Genomic DNA, 21086 nt, shown 5'->3' with positions numbered 1-21086 from the left:
AGTATTGCAGGATTATTGTATCGATTTAACATTCATACTATTATTGCTACGGATATGACAACTATCAACTTGCACTTATATTGTTTCATAAATATAAAAAAGTCACAAAGCATTTCAACTTGTTGTAAAGGAAAAAAACAGATATTGAGCTCAAAAGATATTAGGATGGCTGACAAAAAGCTTGCTCAAACACATTACGTTTAAAGGGGCTCTTATGAAGAGAAAATGTAGGTGAAAAGGTTTAAGCAGGAAATTCCTGAGTCTTAAAGATATAACAGCCAATGGTTAGGTGTGGACATAGGGAATGCATAGGGAGCTGGATTCAGAGGAATGGAGAATTTGAGGGGGTTTATAGTTTTGGAGAAAGTTAGAGATTCTGAGGATAAAATCATTGAGGAATTTAAACACAAAGATAATTCCAAATTTGAGGCATTAGGGACTGGGAGCCAAGGGGGTCTCTGAGGAAAAGGATGATAGGCGATTGGAACTTGGTATGGGAAAGGATACAAAATTTTGCTTGAGCTGAAGTTTAGGTGAAGGATGGGAGGTTGACCAGGAGATCATTGGAACAGTTGAGTCTGGAGATAACAGCATGGATGATTCACACATAGTACTGGAGAAATTAATGGGACTAAGTGGCAACAAATCCCTTTGACCTGACTACCTGCATCCCAGGGTTTTAAAAGAGGTAGTTGCAGAAATAGTGGATGCATTCGTTTTGATCTTTCAGAATTCCTTAGATTCTAGAACAGTTCCCAAGAATTGGAAGGTAGCAAACATAACCCAGCAATTTAAGAAAGGAGGAAGAGAGAAAATGGGAACTATAGGTCAGTTAGCCTGATACCAATAGTAGGCAAAATACTAGAATCTATTATTAGGGAGGTGGTAACAGGATACTTAGAAAACCATATCATGATTAAGCAGACTCAACATGGATTTATGAAAGGGATATAATGTATGACAAATCTGTTCAGAGAGTTTTTGAGGACATAACTCGTAAGATGAATGATGAGAACCAGTGGATTTAGTGCATTTGAATTTTCAAAAAGCATTCGATAAGGTGCCATACAAGAGGTTATTACACAAAATTATAGGTAATAGATTAGCATGAATTGCAAATTCGTTAATGGACAGAAAACAGACAGTAGAAATAAATGGAAAATTTTCAGGTTGGCAGGCTGAAGGTATCTCAAGAATCAATACTTCAGTCACAGAATTGTTAGTGCAGGAGGAGGCCATTCAGCCCATCATGCCTGCATCAGCTCTCCAAAAGAGCAATTCACTCAGTGCCATTCCCTCGCCTTCTCCCCGTAATCCTGAACATTCTTCCTTCTCATATAACAGTCTAATTCCCTTTGAATGCTTCGATTGAACCTGCCTCCACCACACTCTCAGGCAGCGTATTTCAGACCTAACCACTCGCTGCGTGAAAAAGATTTTTCTCATATCATTTTTGCTTCTCTGACCCATTACGTTAAATCTGTGCGCTCTCGTTTTCCATCCTTTCACGAGTGGGAACAATTTCTCCCTATCTACTCTGACCAGACCCTTCATGATTTTGAATACCTCGATCAAATCACCTCTCAGCCTTCTCTTCTCCTAGGAAAACAGTCCCAACTTCTCCAATCTATCTTCATAACTTAAGTTCCTCATCCCTGGAACCATTCTCGTGAATCTTTTCTGTATTCTCGTCAAAGCCCTCACATCTTTCCTAAAGTGCGGCACCCAGAACTAAAGACAATATTCCAGCTGAGGCCGAGCTAGTGTCTTATATAAGTTCAGCATAACTTTCTTGCTCTTGTACTCTATGCCCCTATTAATAAAGCTCAGGACACTGTATGCTTTATCAACCGGTCTCTCAACCTGTCCTGCCATCTTCAATGACTTATGCACATATACACCTAGGTCCCTCTGCTCCTGCACCCCCTTCAAAATTGTACCCTTTATTTCATATTGTCTTTCCATGTTCTTCCTACCAAAATGAACCACTTCACACTTTTCTGCATTGAACTTCATCTGCCACCTGTCCACCCATTCCACCATCTTTTTTATGTCCCTTTGCAGTTCTACACTATCCTCCTCACAGTTCACAATGCTTTCAAGTTTTGCATCATCTGCAAACTTTGAAATTATGCCCTGTACGCCAAGGTCTCGATCATTAAAATATACATCAGGAAAAGCAAGGTTCCCAACACTGACCCCTGGGGAACTCCACTACAAAACTTCCTCCAGCCTGTAAAACATCTATTAACCACTATTTTTTGTTTTCTGTCACGCAGCCAATTCCATATCTATATTGCTACCGTCCATTTAATTGCATGAGCTATAACTTTTCTCACAGGTCTGTTGTTTGGCATTGTGTCAAAAGCCTTTTGAAAGTCTATGTACATCACATCAGCCGCAATGCCTTCATCAACCCTCTCTGTTACCCCCTCAAAAAAACTCCAGCAAGTTAGTCCTACATGATTTTCCCTTAAGAAATCCATACTGGCTTTCATTAATTAACCTGCATTTGTCCACGTGACTTAATTTTGTTCCGAATTATTCTTTCTAGAGGTTTCCCCACCACCAAAGTTAAACTGACTGGCCTGTAGTTGCTGGGCTTATCTTTACACCCTTTTTTGAATAAGGGTGTAATGTTTGCAATTTTCTAGTCCTCTGGCACCACCCCTGAGTCTAAGGAGGACTGAAAAATTATGGCCAGTACCTCTGCAATTTCCATCTTCACTTCTCTCAGTATCCTTGGATGCATCTCATCCGGTACTGGTGCTTTATCCACTTGTACTGACAGCCTATCCTCCTTAGCAATATTAAACTTTTCTAATGTCTGAATTACCTCCTCTTTTACCATTGCCTGGGTAGCATCTTCTTCCTTAGCAAAGTATTCATTTAATACCTCAGCCAAGCCCTCTGCCTCCATGCAGAGGTCCCTAATTGACCCAACTCCTCTTTTCACAATCCTTTTACTATTTATATGCCTATAGAAAACTTTGGTATTCCCTTTAATGCTAGCTGCCAGTCTCTTTTCATGCTCTCTGATTGCTTCTCTTATTTGCTTTTTCACTTCCCCTCTGGACCTGATATTGAGCCTGGTTCTCAATAGTATTGTCTACCTGGCATCTGTCATTAGCACACTTTTTTTTCTTTATCTTAATCTCTACCTCTTTTGTCATCCAGGGCATTCTGGACTTGTTTATCCTAACTTTTCCCTTCGAGATAACATACCTTGACCGTGCCCGAACCATTGTTCAGCTACCATTTCTCCTGCCAATCTTTGACTCCAATTTATTTGCCCCAGCTCTGTTCTTAACCCATTGAAGTTGGCTTTCCCCAGTTAATTATTCTTATTCTGAATTGTTCTTTGTCCTTTTCCATTGTCAGTCTAAACCTTATGATGCAATGATCACTGTCCCCTAAATGCTCTTCTTCAAAATTCGATCAAGTTTATCAAACAAGATCTTCCCTTAACAAATCCATGCTGACCATCCTTGATTAACCTGTGCCTTTCGAAGTGACAGTTCATCCTGTCTCAGAATAGATTCCAATAATTTGCCCACTACTGAGGTTAGACTGACTGGCCTATAATTATTCGGTCTATCCTTCGCTCCCTTTTTAAACAGGTACAACGTTAGCAATTGTCCAATCCTCTGGCACCACACCTGTATCCAGTGAGGACTGGAAAATTTCTCATGACTTTAAAATGTCAGTCTACATTCAACTTTAAACTGTACCCCAATTCTGACATTTATCCCTCCTTTTTTGTAAGCATTTGAAAACAATGGTTAAATACTTCAGCTTTTTTTTCCATCTTCAAACATCATTCCTCCACTGTCTTTTATGGGCTAACCCCTCTCTGTGCCCATTGTTTACTTCTGACAAACTTGAAGAATGTTTTATGTTTCCAGCTACGTTACCCTCATGATTTCTCTTCGCAGCCTTCAGCAGTTTCTTGGCATTCTTCAGCCTATCTTTATAGATTTTCCAATCCTGTTCTTTACCTCATCTGTAGATTCTCCATGTCTTCAGTCAAAATGAAGGGGTTTCTAGTGAGGAATGCTCCAAGAAGAGGATCTTCTACTCCTACATCTTTTAGGAATAGAAGTCGCTCTTTTACATCTTTGTCAAAATCCAATCGTAACAGCATATTGGCCACATTCGGTCGCCTTTCTAGTTTAGACAGATCCACACCTGTATGATGATTCAAAATAAAATCCATGAACAGTGTACAGTGTCAAATAATTATGTCTTAACAGCCATTTATTTGTTTTCTGGTTGTGACAATTAGTCATAAAAATAAAGTCACAAAGCTTTTCCTAAATATTAACCATATACCTTTGTACCGAGCAATACCACTGGTCTCAGAAACCTAACGACGATTTATGCATATAGTCGTTTGGTAGTACAGAACTTGAATATTGCTGAAAATAGAGACAAAATATTCACCGAGGAGAGGGACATGACGGATGTTGAGGTTAGGGACAGATGTTTGATTACTCTCGGTCAAGTCGGCATAAGGAGGGAGGAAGTGTTGGGTATTCTAAAAGGCATTAAGGTGGACAAGTCCCCAGGTCCGGATGGGATCTATCCCAGGTTACTGTGGGAAGCGAGAGAGGAAATAGCTGGGGCCTTAACAGATATCTTTGCAACATCCTTAAACACGGGTTAGGTCCCGGAGGACTGGAGAATAGCTAATGTTGTCCCCTTGTTTAAGAAGGGTAGCAGGGATAATCCAGGTAATTATAGACCGGTGAGCCTGACGTCAGTGGTAGGGAAGCTGCTGGAGAAGATACTGAGGGATAGGATCTATTCCCATTTGGAAGAAAATGGGCTTATCAGTGATAGGCAACATGGTTTTGTGCAGGGAAGGTCATGTCTTACCAACTTAATAGAATTCTTTGAGGAAGTGACAAAGTTGATTGATGAGGGACGGGCTGTTGATGTCGTATACATGGACTTCAGTAAGGCGTTTGATAAGGTTCCCCATGGTAGGCTGATGGAGAAAGTGAAGGCGCATGGGGTCCAAGGTGTAATAGCTAGATGGATAAACAACTGGCTGGGCAACAGGAGACAGAGAGTAGCAGTGGAAGGGAGTTTCTCAAAATGGAGACGTGTGACTAGTGGTGTTCCACAGGGATCCGTGCTGGGACCACTGTTGTTTGTGATATACATAAATGATTTGGAGGAAAGTATAGGGGGTCTGATTAGCAAGTTTGCAGACGACACTAAGATTGGTGGAGTAGCAGATAGTGAAGGGGACTGTCAGAGAATACAGCAGAATATAGATAGACTGGAGAGTTGGGCAGAGAAATGGCAGATGGAGTTCAATCAGGGCAAATGCGAGGTGATGCATTTTGGAAGATCCAATTCAAGAGTGAACTATACAGTGAATGGAAAAGTCCTGGGGAAAATTGATGTGCAGAGAGATTTGAATGTTCAGGTCCATTGTTCCCTGAAGGTGGCAACGCAGGTAAATAGAGTGGTCAAGAAGGCATACGGCATGCTTTCCTTCATTGGACAGGGTATTGAGTACAAGAGTTGGCAGGTCATGTTACAGTTGTATAGGACTTTGGTTCGGCCACATTTGGAATACTGCGTGCAGTTCTGGTCGCCACATTACCAAAAGGATGTGGATGCTTTGGAGAGGGTGCAGAGGAGGTTCACCAGGATGTTGCCTGGTATGGAGGGCGCTAGCTATGAAGAGAGGTTGAGTAGATTAGGATTATTTTCATTAGAAAGACGGAGGTTGAGGGGGGGACCTGATTGAGGTGTACAAAATCATGAGAGGTATAGACAGGGTGGATAGCAAGAAGCTTTTTCCCCAGAGTGGGGGATTCAATTACAAGGGGACACGAGTTCAAAGTGAAAGGGGAAAAGTTTAGGGAGGATATGCGTGGAAAGTTCTTTACGCAGAGGGTGGTGGGTGCCTGGAACGCATTGCCAGCGGAGGTGGTAGACGCGGGCACGATAGCGTCTTTTAAGATGTATCTAGACAGATACATGAATGGGCAGGAAGTAAAGAGATACAGACCCTTAGAAAATAGGCGACAGGTTTAGATAGAGGATTTGGATTGGCGTAGGCTTGGAGGGCCGAAGGGCCTGTTCCTGTGCTGTCATTTTCTTTCTTCTTTATGGTGTGAAAGCTTTTAATCTTACACTCATCAGGACAATCCACAAGAATAACCAATGTAAGGGAAAACAACAACTTATACGGCATGAGAAGAGAGTGCTGATTGGTTGGTAAGTGAACTTTGATTAGTAGAGGCGTTGCCATGGAGAATGCACCAGTTTAGGGTGACTGACAGTTAACTGCCAAGCTTTGTTTGAAATTTAAACCAGGAAGCTTGACTGATTGGTCAAGGCATTGTCCTGAGGAATGAACCACTGAAATGGAGCAGTCAAATGAGCTCCCTTTCCTTGACGTACTAGTTGAGAAATCTGTTAAGGGGTTCTCTACCACGGTCTACTGCAAACCTACCTTCACTGGTCAATACACGCATTGGGATTCTTACAGTTCCATGCGCTTTAAGATTGGCTTTATTGGCAACCTCGTAAACAGGGCCCAAGCCATTTGCTCACCATGCAAGCTTGATGCTAAAATAGGGCGAATCAAATTGGTGACAATGGCTACCTTAATCAGATTATTTCTCGCTGTATATCGCGCAAACTTATGAATGGGCCTAAGGCTGTCATTTTTGACCCTGAAAAGTGCCCTGTCTACCTCAAATTACCCTGCAAGGGTAATGTATTCCAAAAATTTGAGCAACAGGTAAAGCTAGCTGTTTCACGCTGCTACTACGCAGTAACTACACATGTGGTGTTCGCCACTAACAGGATGCTGCCGTCAAGCCAAAAAGACGTCCTGCCTAGCACACAAATGAGTAATGTGATTTATGAATTTCAATGCCAGTGTGATGCTACGTATACAGGCTGTACGTCCCAAAGACTGGCGGATTACATCAAACAACATGTCCCTTCTGCAGTTCGCAATGGGCAAGGTACAGGTTGTACCAAACTAGCCCGTGCTTCCAAAACTCAACACAATGAGTTGTCCAACATTAGATGTGATTCTGCGATTGGACATTTGCTAAATAATCCAGTGTGTGAAGAATTACTCTGACAACCAATTTAAGACTGTCAGTCGGGCTCGCAGTGTGGTGCATTTGCATGTACTGGAAGCTACATATATTAATATATAGGCCCTGTTCTTTGCAGACAGAAGGAATATATGCAAACATTGCATCTGTTTCAGCTGAACTAAATGAGTGACAGCCATTCGCTGGTTCATTCCTCAGGGCAATGCCTTGACCAATCAGAGTCAAGCTACCTGGTTTAAATTTCAAACAAAGCTTGGCAGTTAACTGTCAGTCACCGTAAACTGGTGCAGACTCCATGGCAATGCCTCTACCAGAGTTCACTTGCCAACCAATCAGCACTCTCTTTTCATGCAGTATAAGTTGTTTTCCCTTACATTGGTTATTCTTGCGGATTGTCCTGATGAGTGGAACACGAAAAGCTTTGACAACATGTCTCTATTTTTAGCGATTTATGCATACACAAGCAAGGATAAGGAACAAACCACATGAACTAGGAGAGAGACTGGATAGGCTAGGGTTGTTTTCCTTAGAGCACAGAGGGCTGAGGGGGGACCTGATTGAGGTATACAAAATTACGAGGGGCATTGATAGGATAGATAGGAAGAAACTTTCTCCCTTAGCGGAGGGATCAATAACTAGGGGGCATAGATTTAAGGTAAGGGGTGGGAGGTTTAGAGGGGATTTGAGGAAAACATTTTTCACCCTGAGGGTGGTTGGAATCTGGAACATACTACTTGAAGGGGTGGTAGAGGCAGGAACCCTCACAACATTTAAGAAGTATTTAGACGAGCACTTGAAACACCATAGCATACAAGGCTACAGGCCAAGTGCTGGAAAATGGGATTAGAATAGATACGTGCTTGATGGCTGGCACAGACACGATGGGCCGAAGGGCCTGTTTCTGTGCTGTATAACTCTATGAGGAAATTAAAAGCCATAAGGAACATAAGAGAATAAAATAATGAGTGCACACTAATTCTTATTTCAACTTTCCCCATGAGTCTCCAAAAATTTATGATCATTGCCATCAGGTTTTAATAAAAGCTAATAGAGTAGTGGGATGTATTGCACAGACAATCCAATATATAACAAAGAGCAAGACAATGTCCTTACACAAGACTGTGGTTAGGCCTCATTTAGAATATTGTGCCCGGTTTTGGTCCCGTCACATGATGGGAGATTTAGAGGCACTGAAAAAGGTTCAGAGGAAGGCCATTAAAATGATACCTACTTTGAAAGCCCTTAGTTATCAGGATAGGCTTAGAGAGCAGAGTCTTTTTCTAAATGTATGGACTTTGGGGAAATTTTATTGAAGTATTAAAAATAATGAAGGAGTTAGTCTACATCAATGGATTATTTGAAGTAGATACGTAGGGAGAGCCAGGGCATGTCAATATTAAATACATAAGCATAGAACTAGCTTTGATGGCAAGAGATTTTTCTTTTTGCTGAGATTTATCGACCTCTGAAACAAGTTGCTGGATTGTGCAAGGGATGCTGATTAGCTACAAATGTTCAAACGACAGCTGGCTGAGATTATCACTACATGCATTAGGTAGGTGAGTTGTTGCATAATATACATTTATGTCATGCCTTTAACGTGGTTAAAACATCAAAGAGCACTGTCAAACAAAATATGGAACTGAACCACATGAGGAGATATTAGGTCAGATGACCCAAAGGTTCGGTCAAAGAGGTAGGTTTTAAGGAGCATTTTAAAGGAGGAAAGATAGGTAGACGGTAGAAAGGCTTAGGGAGGGAATTCCAGAGCTTAGGGTCTTGACAGCTGAAGGCACAGCCACTAATGGTGGAGCGATTAAAATCGGAGATGTTCAAGGGGCAAGAATTGGAGATTAGAGATAGGGAAGGAGGGAAGGTCAAGGCTATGGAGGGGGGGGGGGGGAGGAATTTGAAAACAAGGATGAAAATTTTAAAATCAAGGCATTGCTTAACCAGGAACCAATTTAGGTTACTATGGCCTCCTAAACTTGGTTTCATCATGCTCAGGGGTGGAGAGAGATTGCTTCTCCACATCCCTCTAGTTGACCTACAATTGTTTTACTTTGTTTTTGCCCCTCCCAGGAGTTGCTGATGGATGGGACCATTTGGGGTCATAATGCTTAATGACACCACGCCTGTATGAGAAAGGCTCAAAAGACCAACTGGTTTATTCCTTTCTGCCATTTTCATATGTTTATATATCATCGTGATCCAATCCTTGGATGACACTTTTAACTAAAAAACTAACCGTGAAGCTTGTCTAAATAAATGTGTCATGCATTGAATAACAGTTAGCTTGGACAACCTTCTGCATCAATATTCTAAAACACAGGAATTATTTATATTTCTTTTAACAGAATTACTACATACCCAGAAGAACCAACTTGGTTAGAGTCTCAGACCGGTCCACATAGTCACGTAGGGTAAAAGAGGTTGGAGGGAGTAAAGGACTTGCCTCAATTTGCAAAGCTTCTTCTTCTGATATATCCTCAAACAGAGAATGGGGTGGGGCACCATCAAATACTGTGTTTTAAAAAGAAAATCAACACTAAATTAGCCCAAGATTACAATTCCAGAGCAGAACTGATGTAAGGTCATCTTGCTGAAGGGTTAACTTTGTTTCTCTCTCCACAGATGCTGCCAGACCTGCTGAGTATTTCCAGCCTTTTCAGTTTTTATTTCAGATTTCCAGCATCTGCAGTATTTTACTTCTGTATTTTAAAAATTATTTTATGGAATGTGAGCATTGTTGTCAAGGCCAGCATTTATTGCCCATCCCTAATTGCCCTTGAGAAGTTGGTGGTGAGCTGCCTTCTTGAACTGCTGCAGTCCATGTGGTGTAGGTACACCCACAGTGCTCTGAAATGTAAATCCCTTTATTTTTCTGGTTAACCGGTGTGTGTGTGGCTAAGGTAAAAAGGGAATTTAAATATCTCAATCCGTGTTGTTACGACCAGGTGAGAAAGAGGTCTAGGGTTCCCTTTCAGCCTTCATCTGGTCTTACCGTAACAGGGTTTAATTTGAAACACACCACGTTTTTAGCTTCCCCTTGGTGAATCCTTGTTCACCACTTTCCAATTATACGGCAAAGAAACCAGCACAAACAGGCTCTCTTAGATTTACAGAAGAAAAGTTGAAATTTATTAAAAATTAATCTCTAATTCGGTTAACGCCTACGGATAGATGCTGCGTCCCATGCTAGCATTGATACGCGATACACAAATGCAAATAGAGACACAGAAGAGAAGAAAAATAAAGTGGAAAGGTTTGAGGCAATATCTGAAGAGTTGTTACTTTTTTTGAGCTCACTGTGGAGTCTTTGATTGTAGATTGTATTGCTTTTCGTTGGGACCCAGTATTCTTCTTAACCTTGTTCACTGTAAGAGACATTTCTCTCAGGGTTCACGTGTCTTCAATGGATTCAGAGGCTTGTGAGAAAGAGATGGGAGCAGACAGGAGAGATCTTCTCAGTTCAGGAGCAAACAGACCTCTGGCTCTCAGTTCAAACTGTACAATTCAGAAAAACACCCAGACTGTCAAGCAGGTTATTCATGTGACTAACTGGTTTGACCACGTCTGTTTGTGGATTGTATTGGAGCAGGGGATAGCTTCTTTGTTCCAAACACTGTCTGTTAATATGCAAAAATGTCTTTCCAGTCAGGGGCCTGGCAACCCCTTGTCACAGGCCTTCTCTTCTTCCCAGCAACAATTTGAAATTTAATGTCCATGTGGTGAAATTAATGTGCCTCATTCTTGGCAGGTGGGGGCCTGCATGACTGTGTGTTTATGCTTTACTTAATTACTGGTTAAGTCTTGTTTTATAATAAATTGACAATTTTGTTGTTTATTAAAGAAACCTGGCTGGTGTATTTTATTCTGGAACAAATAGAGTATACGATTGACCGTAGAGGAAAGTGGGAAAATTTAAATATATGTTGTGACCTGTGGAGAAGTGTAACTAGAATAAACAGCGCACTCCTCCTGCTTCAGTTGTAACAGTAAAGTGATTGATGAAGCAGCTGAAGAAGGGCCTGGGACACTCCCCTGAGCAGCTCCTGCAGCAATATCCTGGGGCTGAGATGATTGACCTCCAACAACCATACCCATCTTCCGTTGTGCTAGTGGATCGTAGGAACATCGGACGTAGGAGCAGAAGTAGGCCATTCGGCCCTTTGAGCCTGCTCCGCCATTCAGTAAGATCATGGCTGATCTGGTTGTCGTCTCAACTCCACTTTCCTGTCTGCCCTCTCATAACCCTTGACTCCCTTGTCTATCAAAAATCTATCTAACTCAGCCTTGAATAAATTCAATGACCCAGCCGCCACTGCTTTCTGGGGAAGAGAATTCCACAGACTAACGACCCTCAGAGAAAATATTTCTCATCTGTCTTAAAAGGGAGAACTCTCATTCTTAAACTGTGTCCCCTAGCTCTAGTCTCCCCCACAAACGGGAACATCCTCCACTCTGTATCTTAACATATGTTTCAGTTGAACTGCCTCTAATGCAATCATATCCTTTTTCAAATAAGGAGACCAAAACTTTTCACAGTACTCCAGACGCGGTCTAACTAAGGCCCTGTACAGCTGCAGTAAAACTTCCCGACTTTTACAATCCATTCCATCCACCCTTGCAATAAATACCAACATTCCATTTGCCTTCGTAATCACTTGCTGTACCTGCATACTAATCTTTTGTGATTCATGTACCAGGACACCCAGATTCCTCTGTACCACCGAGTTCTGCAATCTCTCTCCATTTAAATAGTATACAGCTTTTCTATTCTTCCTGCCAAAGTTGACAAGTTCACATTTTCCCACATTATACTCCATCTGCCAAATTTTTGCCCACTCACTTAACCTATCTATATCTCTTTGTAGACTCTATGTTCTCTTGACAACTTACTTTCCTTCCTATCTTGGTGTCGCTGGCAAATTTAGCTACCATATATCCAAGTCATTGATATAGATGGTAAATAGTTGAGGCCCCAGCACGGATCCCTGGGCACTCCACTAGTTACAGCTTGCCAACCACTTATCCCTACTCCCTGCTTCCCGTTAGCTAACCAATTCTTTTTCCATGCTAATTTGTTACCCCCTACATGTGGTCTTAACTTGTGTAGTAACCTTTGATGTGGCACCCTATCAAATGTCTTTTGGAAATCCAAGTACACCACAGCTACAGGTTCCCAGTTATCCACCTTGCCAGTTACTTCCTCAAAGAACTCTAATAATCAAGGCTGTAATGAGGACTGAAACAGAGTTATCCTGGCTGATCCCAAACTGATCATCGGTAAGCAGGTTGTTGCTGAGTAAGTGCTGCTTGATGATTGATTGATGATTGAGTAGTGGTAATTGGCCAAGTTGGATTTGTCTACTTTTTTGTGGACATGACATACCTGGGCAATTTTCCACATTGTCTGGTAAGTTCCAGTGTTGTAGCTGTACTGGAACGGCTTGGTTCAGGGCATGGATAGCTTTGGAGCACCAGCTGAGAAGCTGTCAGGGCTCATAGCCTTTGCTGGATCCAGTACCTTCGGCCATTTCGTCATATCACGTTGAGTGAATCAAATTGGCTGAACACTGTCATCTGCGATGCTGGGAATGTCAGGAGGAGGCCGAGATGGAACATCCACCTGCCACTTTTGACTGAAGATGGTTGCAAATGTTGCAGTGTTGTCTTTTGTACAGATGTGCTGGGATCCCCCATCATTGAAAAGTTAGTTACTTAATTGTCCACCAACATTTATGACGATATGGCTGGACTGCTGAGCTTTGATCTGATCCATTGGTTGTGGAATCACTTAGCTCTGTCTATAGCATGCTGCTTCTGCTGTTCAGCATGTATGTAATCCTGTGCTGTAGTTTCACCAGGTTGGCACTTCATTTTTAGGTATGCCTGGTGCGGCTCCTGGGATACTTTCCTGCACTCTTCATTGAACCAGTATGAACTCCTGGTTTGATGGTAATGGTAGAGTGAAGGATATGCTGGACCATGAGGTTACAGATTGTGGTTGAATATAATTCTGCTGCTGCTTGATGGCTCACAGTGCCAATTTTGAACTGCTAGATCTGTTCTGAATTTATCCCATTTAGTATGGTGGTGGTACCACAAAACATGATGGAGGGTGTCCTCAGTGTATAGATGGGACTTTGTCTCCACAAGCATGTACGGTGGTCATTCCTACCAACACAGTCATGGACAGATGCATCTGTGACAGGTAGATCGGTAACGGCAAGGTCAAATATGTTTCTACTAGATCTGCTAAACCTCCTTATTTCCTATCAAGCATTAGGCACTTTAGCTGTGGTCCTCCTTCACCTCAGAGATATTTAACACTGGTCAAAAGTAAAACTCAACTATGTCACCAGGAAACTTCATTATGAGAAGTACATAGCCCTGTGGAATGTTATTGGAACTAGTAGATGCACTTTTCCTACAGATCAATGGATAAAATCACCATGTGATGCATCACTCATTCATATAAGTTAGGGACATTACAGGTATCATGATACAAGTTTTGTGTATATGCAAGGCTGCCATCTTACTTGTGCACAGCACAGGTTAAGTCTCTGAAGTTATCCACATCACAACTGCACTAAAGTGATAGTAATGCACATGCATAGATCCTAGGTGAGAACAGGCTTGGACTCAGCTGCAAAAACCTCAGTTAGTCAAGTAGCCCACAGATGCTCAGCAGCTAAAAAAAAAAATTAATAAATTTATTTAAAACTTATTAAAAAACTGATATTTGGGTGAGGCACCATTAAAATGTACTCTCCGTTCATTATGGATAACTGTTCAAACGCTGGCTCATTAACAAGCATTTGAACAGAACCCTTAATGGAGTAAAATACGAACATACATATGAATTAGGATCAGGTTTAGGCCATTCCCAACGCATTACATAGGAGTCCTATCAAATAAGATTTAACACTAAGCCACATATGGCGATATTAGGACAGACTTTGCTCAAAGGAGGACAAAGGTAGAGAGGTTTAGGGAGGGAATTCCAGAGATTAGGGCCAAGTCAGTTGACTATTGGTTAAAATCAATTTTAAACTGAACATTAATGTCTGCCAATTTACATTTTTTTTACTGAGCCGTCTATACACCACAATAAGTACAGCTCTTCTATCTGCTTACCGACAGGTTGTACGTCTTTGGCCAGACTGGACACTTCTGTTTTTCCGCAGTTAATGTTTTCATTTAGCAAAATACTGCTTTCTGTTAACTGTGCAGTGCCGTCGTCTTTACTTAGAGGTGAGTCTGAAGAGCTCGAGTGAGAATTTTTCACCCTCCAGAGTTTTTGAGTTAAGAGACATCCACGTATATTTACACCAGGCCGAGATCGAAAGCTGTATGACGCTATACGCAACACCTTTATTTTTTGGCTTGAACAGAAAACTAGATCAGTGATTCTCAATGAAGACCATCGGTAACAAATGCGTTGACACAGGGAGGACATTTTTGTTCAATTTAACATGATCCTGTAAACAAGAAATTTAACGAGTAAACTGCAAGTTGTATTAATGAAAACTTTAGTAAAGGTTAAGTTAAAGACGGTTTAAATGTTTCAAAGAATTTCCCCTTTGAACACTTAAAGATTTTAAATAAAGCAGAAATGGAGACTATGGGCTGAATTTTCATTCTAGGTTCGCGACCCTGATGTCGCATATATTTCCGGGTCCTGACCACACATTACATCGGCACCTGACACCCAATGCGATTTTTAACAAGCAGGCCAGGGGGTGCACTTGCCATCCAATTAAAGACAGTGGGCGGGCAGGCTCCTGAGGCTGTAGGGCCAATAGGAGTCTCTCCAGCACTGAAAGATCTGCAGCCCCACCAGAGGTGGCAGCTACTGATATAGGAAGAAGAGTGGGCACCTCAAGATGGAGACATCCTCTCAAGAGTATTCACAAATTTTTACCTTCAAAAAGGCCACAGCTGCGAAGTCGTCATTGTGTAGGAGTAACCTCTCCACTGGATGGCCAGCCACCACAGCCCTATTGGGATGGCAGGTGTGGGGGTATCCTAGCAAGATGAAGTGCTGGCCCCTAGGTTGGTGATAGAAATATGATACAAATCACAAGCTCTGGCCACAATCTTCCAATCCTCCTTGCATATGGGGGTGGTGCCAGAGGATTGCAAATGTTACATCCCTGTTCAAAAAAAGGGGTGGGATACACCCAGCAATTGCAGGCCAGGTAACAATGCTATTATGGGAAAACTTTTGAGAGACAATAATGAGACAAAATCAATTGGCCCTCTGAAAAATATGGGTTAATAAATGAGAATTTTTCACCCTCCAGAGTTTTTTGGCTAAGAGACATCCACGTATATCTACGCCAGGCCGAGATCAAAAGCTGTATGATGCTATAGGCAACAATTTTATTTTTTGGCTTGAACAGAAAACTAGACCAGTGATTCTCAATGAAGACCATCAATCTGCCCACACAGATTTGTTGAGGGCAAATTATAGTCATTTATTAATCATTTTTGACTATTAAGTTCATTGATGAAGTAACAGAGGGTTGAAGAGGATAGTGTAGCTGATGTGTATATGGACTTTCAAAAGGCATTTGATAAATTAACACATTATTGACTTGTTAGCAAAATTGATGCTTATGGGATTAAAGACTAATGCATGTACGCACACAAGTCCTGAAAGAGGCACAACAAGGCGGCTGTTAAAAAGACATACAGGATCCCATGCTTTATAACTAGACACAGAGTATAAAAGGAAGGTAGTTTGTTAGGCCTTTACAAAACGCTGCTTAGGCCCCAGCTGCAATATTATGTGTGGGAGCCACACTTTAGGAAGGATATCAAGGCCTTGAGAGAGGGTGTAGAGATTTACTAGCTGGCACTAGTGAGGAAAGACTTTAGCTACGTGGAGTAACTAGAGAAACTGGGATGAAGCCCCAGAGTCCGCACCGAGAGGCGCTACACGTTCAGAACTACTCACTTTAACGATTCGGACGAGGAAGTGCACGGCATTATGTTTAAACACTACTCGGGGCACAACAGTTACTGCAGCTTCGAGAAGCTGCTAAGGCCCATTCCACATCAGAACACGTGAGACTGCTAGTCTTTACATCAAGATACTCAGAACAGCCTCCCCACCATGACAGCACAGCCTCACCAAAACCTCACGAGTAAGAATTTTTGTTAAAAGCCCGTACCTTAACAACCAGAATTTAATAACCAAGATCAGTCAAAAATTTAACTCATCAAGAATGTTTCATGTCCACGGTGACTGCGTGTCTCTGAACAGAGGCTTGGTTGGAGAACGTGCCGCTCTATCAACTACTTCACCTCCTCCCTCTCTTTCTGCTGATCAGAGTGCAGTCTGGGCTGGGGAAGGTGCCTCTCTCTCTCTGCTATTCAGACTGAGCCGGGGAAGGTGCCTCTCTATTAACTGTTTTTCTTTCTGCTACTCAGAGTACAGACTAAACTGGGGAAGATGCCTCTCTCAGCTGTTTCTGTGCTATTCAAAGTACAGGCTAGAGAATGTGCCTCTCTATCAGCTGTTCCACTCCCTCTGCCGCTGTTGCGTGGCCCCACGTGCGGAAAGGACGTTCTGAAATGTAGCCTTTTCCCGAATAGGAGAGTCCACTCCAAAAACAGGGGAGGGACTTACAGAAACCTCTTTTCTTTTATTTTACTATTTAAGAACTTCTATATTAAAAAAGTTCGCCTTAAAAATATATAACTTATATGTCTGATAAATGATCCATCCAACTTTCCGCCGAGGAAGTTCTTGTATTTGAGGATCAGCTGTCATCCCCTCCTCCCCCCTCAGGTTGGCTTGTTGGAGTGCGCTCTGGGCTCTTTCTGGCGGCTGCTCGGGCGGAGCGCTGCAGCCATGGCGTCCGGGGCACGCAGCATGACAATCAGCAAGGATGATGTGAATTATAAGCTGCATTTCCGCATGATCAACGAGCAGCAAGTGGAGGATATCACCATAGACTTCTTTTACAAACCTCACACCATTACCCTGCTCACTTTCACCACCATCGGTGTCATGTATTTCGCTTTTACAAGGTACTATCTACAATCAGCCCTCCCTCCCCGTACTGGAGCTGCTTGGTATCAGCTGGCTGGTTTCATGTAAACGCATGTGTGCCAGGTCGCAACGATAGGCCTGCATTAAAATGTATCACTTTGCAAACTTGGTTACTTGTTTCGATTCAGTGTCGCATTTCGAGTATTTTCTCCTGATAATTGCTTCCACTTTGTCTCAGTTTGTGAAGATGAATTGTGAAATGTTTTTATTTTTCTGTTCTGTGAAATTGTGAGTGTAGTAACTGATGTATTGTCTAACTGCTTTGATAGGACTGAAATCGTGTAATAAAATAACTATCATTTTATCTTTTTATCTAGAGATGATTCAAGTCCGGAAGACAACATTTGGAAGGGTGTTCTTTCCGTGGTGTTCTTTTTTCTAATTGTAAGTGTTTTAGCATTTCCTAATGGTAAGTTGTTTGTTACTAGTGAGAATTGTGATTATTCACATTTCTTGCATATTTTTACATATTCTGAAACAATTTATTTATCTAAGGTACATTGCTTAACGATTTTAATTTTAATTTTTCAGGTCCTTTCACCCGGCCACATCCAGCAATATGGAGGATGGTTTTTGGTGAGGTCAAATGCCTGTTTATTCTAAAGCTACATATATAAAAGATATTCCTGACTTGTATACTTATACTTGTGGATATTTGGGACTTACAATTCTTTTTTTCTACCAGTTGGATTAACATTTTTAAAAAGTATTTGGTATTTGCATTGTGCCTGCTGGTCCCTGATTCGATTCCGCTTGAATGAATGAATGCTTGTGAATGCCTGTACTACCAGCTAGACCTAGTTGGTAGATCTCTCACTTCCCGAAATAGAAAGTTTTCTTTCTAGAAGCTTAGAAAGATTTAAGCTGTATTCAAGGCTCCAAATCTAAGGTGATACTTCAGTGTCATAGAACTGGGGGAAGGCCGATTTCAATATGATAAAACAGGATCTGGCCAAAGTGGACTGGGAGCGGTTACTTGTAGGAAAGTCTGCATCAGACCAGTGGGAGTCATTCAAAAAAGAAATAGTGAGAGTTCAGGGCCAACACGTTCCTGTAAAGGTGAAGGGTAGGACCAACAAGTTCAGGGAACCCTGGATGTCAATGGATATAGTGGATTGGATAAGGGAAAAAAAAGTGTATGGCAGTTTCAGAGTGCTGAAAACAGCGGAGGAGTATAGAGAATGTATGGGGGTTCTGAAAAAAGTAATTAGGAGAGCGAAGAGGGGGTCATGAAAAAACACCGGCAGGCAAGATAAAGGAAAATCCCCAGGCATTTTATAAGTATATGTAAGGGCAAGAGGATAACCAGGGAAAGAGTAGGGCCCATTAGGGACCAAAGTGGCAATGTGTGTGTGAAACCTGAGGACATAGATGAGGTTTTAAATGATTACTTTTCATCTGTGTTCACTATGGAGAAGGACGATGTATGTGTAGAGATCAAGGAGGGCGATTGTGATATACTTCAACAAATTAGCATTGAAAGGGAGGAGGTATTAATGGTTTTAACGGGCTTAAAAGTGGATAAATCTCCAGGCCCAGATGAGATGTATCCCAGGCTGCTATGTGAGGCAAGGGAAGAGATTGCAGGGGTTCTGACAGAAATTTTCAAATCCTCTCTGGCCACAGGAGAGGTGCCAGAGGATTGGAGGACAGCGAATGTACCATTATTCAAGAAGGGTAGCAGGGATAAACTGGGTAATTACAGGCCAGTGAGTCTAACATCAGTGTTAGGGAAACTATTGGAAAAAATTCTGAGGGACAGGATTAATCTCCACTTGAAGAGGCAGGGATTAATCAAGGATAGTCAGCATGGCTTTGTCAGGGGGAGATCATATCTAATAAATATGATAGTCACCTCCTTGAAAAATTCTATGTGTGTAGATGATGGTAAAGCAGTTGATGAAGTCTACATAAACTTCAGTAAGGCGTTTGGTAAGGTCCCGCATGGGAGATTGGTCAAGCAGGTAAGAACCCGTGGGAGCCAGGATAATTTGGCAAATTGGATCCAAAATTGGCTTAGTTGGCAGGAGGCAGAGGGTGATGGTTATTGGTTGTTTTTTCGATTGGAAGCCTGTGACAGTGGTTTACCACAGGGATCGGCACTGTGACCCTTGCTGTTTGTAGTGTACGTTAATGATTTAGACGTGAATATAGGAGGTATGATAAGTAAGTTCGCAGGTGACACAAAAATTGGTGTCGGGAATAGTGAGGAGCAAAGACTTAGATTACAGGACGATATAGATGGGCTGGTAAGATGGGCGGAGCAGTGACGAATGGAATTTAATCCTGAGAAATATGAGGTGATGCATTTTGGGAGGACTAACAAGGCAAGAGAATATACAATGGGTGGTAGGACCCTAGGAAGTAGGAAGAGGGACCTTGGTATACTTGAAGGCAGCAGCACAGGTATATAGGTGGTTAGGAATGCATATGGGACTCTTGCCTTTATTAGTCGAGGCATAGAATATAAGAGCAGGGAGGTTATGATGGAGCTGCATAAAATGCGAGTTAGGCCATAGCTGGAGTACTGTGTACAGTTCTGGTCGCCACACTATAGGAAGGATGTGATAGCACTGGAGAGGGTGCAGAGGAGACTCACCAGGATGTTGCCTGGGTTGGAGCATTTCAGCTATGAAGAGAGACTGGATAGGCTAGGGTTGTTTTCCTTAGAGCAGAGAAGGCTGAGTGGAGGGAGACCTGATTGAGGTATACAAAATTATGAGGGGCGTAGATAGGAAGAAACTTTTTCCCTTAGTGGAGGTGTCAATAACCAGGGGGCATAGATTTAAGGAACTCTCAACATTTAAAAAGTATTTAGATGAGCACTTGAAACACCATAGAGAATAGATAGGTGCTTGATGGCCGGCACAGACATGATGGGCCGAAGGGCCTGTTTTTGTGCTGTATAATTCTATGACTCTGTACAGAAAAGGAGGCTGTTCAGCCCATCATTCCTGTGCTGCCTCTTGGAAAGAGCTGTTCGGTAGTGCTACTGTCCTGCTCTATCCCCATAGCCCAGCAGTTTTTTTCCCCCTTTCCCCTTTTCACTAAGGGAGTACTTTTCAGTACTAATGGAGTGTTGCACTGCCACAGATGCAGTCCTTTGGATGACATGTTACATCTGGCCGCTCAGATTTTTTTATATTCGTTCACGGGATGTGAGCATGGCAAGGCCAGCATTTATTGTCCTTGAGAAGGTGGTGGTGAACTGCTGCAGTCCATGTGGTGTAGTTACACCCACAGTGCTGTTAGGGAGGTTAGTAGGGCTAGCATTCTGAGAGATTATTCAATGGGCTGAAGGGTCTCTTACATCTGAATTTGGTGTGATCTTACATGCAAGTGCCTTGATGCATTTCAACATGAGTTGAATCATTTCATTGCGTCCCTTCAAATAAAAAAGATTTACCAAACATCTTTTTGTGATTGCAATGGAATGAAAATCAGCCAGGCAATTTGTTCTTCCAGATTACCACCCAGGTGGTGAAGATGTAAATTTACCTTAGTATGTACTACACAAATGCAGCATCATCTGACCGTAGTTAAACTGACAGGCCGCTTATAATTACAGTAGCTTTTAGCTTGGTCCATCTGAGAAAAGTAGTAATCACGAACTATGGAATTTTGATGGAGTTTTATTTGGTTTCAAAACTAATCAGAATGTTTTTTTCTGTAAAATGAATTATATTTATGTAGTACATTTCACATCCTCAGGATGTGCCAAAGTGCTTCATAAATGATGAATGCTTTTGAAGTGTAGTCACTATTGTAGAATTATACCGTATAGCAGAAGGCCATTTGGCCCGTTATGCTTGTACTAGCTCTCAAGCATTATCCAATTAGTTCCCCCGCACCCCCTGCCCTGCCTTTTCCCCATAACATTTAAAATATTCCTTTGTAAAATATTTATCCCCTTCCCTTTTGAA

At 42.0% G+C, this 21086-nt stretch overlaps 2 protein-coding genes across 4 annotated transcripts in view; one reads left to right on the top strand and one right to left on the bottom strand.

Annotated features, from left to right (window-relative positions):
* The window catches only part of mterf3 (mitochondrial transcription termination factor 3), a 30836-nt gene extending 14179 nt beyond the window's left edge, over nucleotides 1–16657 (bottom strand). The window contains exons 1-5 of one of the 3 annotated variants that reach the window (XM_068031553.1): nucleotides 16280–16657; nucleotides 15025–15151; nucleotides 14238–14581; nucleotides 9465–9617; nucleotides 3999–4188 (exon numbers count right to left, since the gene is read on the bottom strand). In XM_068031553.1, coding sequence (XP_067887654.1) covers nucleotides 3999–4188; nucleotides 9465–9617; nucleotides 14238–14559 — 665 coding nt within the window. In that variant the 5' untranslated portion in view covers nucleotides 14560–14581; nucleotides 15025–15151; nucleotides 16280–16657. The other 2 variants (XM_068031552.1, XM_068031554.1) reach the window with 2 other exon arrangements.
* Nucleotides 16658–16940: 283 nt separating this feature from the next.
* LOC137369882 (phosphatidylserine synthase 1-like) overlaps nucleotides 16941–21086 on the top strand; it is a 64709-nt gene continuing 60563 nt past the window's right edge. Inside the window, exons 1-3 of the mRNA XM_068031550.1 lie at nucleotides 16941–17141; nucleotides 17481–17572; nucleotides 17695–17739. Coding sequence (XP_067887651.1) covers nucleotides 16963–17141; nucleotides 17481–17572; nucleotides 17695–17739 — 316 coding nt within the window. The 5' untranslated portion in view covers nucleotides 16941–16962. The remainder of the gene's footprint in view (nucleotides 17142–17480; nucleotides 17573–17694; nucleotides 17740–21086) is intronic.

Source organism: Heterodontus francisci, chromosome 5 (genome assembly GCF_036365525.1).
Source record: "Heterodontus francisci isolate sHetFra1 chromosome 5, sHetFra1.hap1, whole genome shotgun sequence".
In the NCBI taxonomy this organism is placed as follows: Eukaryota; Metazoa; Chordata; class Chondrichthyes; order Heterodontiformes; family Heterodontidae; genus Heterodontus; species Heterodontus francisci.
This window is presented reverse-complemented; position numbering and strand designations above follow the sequence as displayed.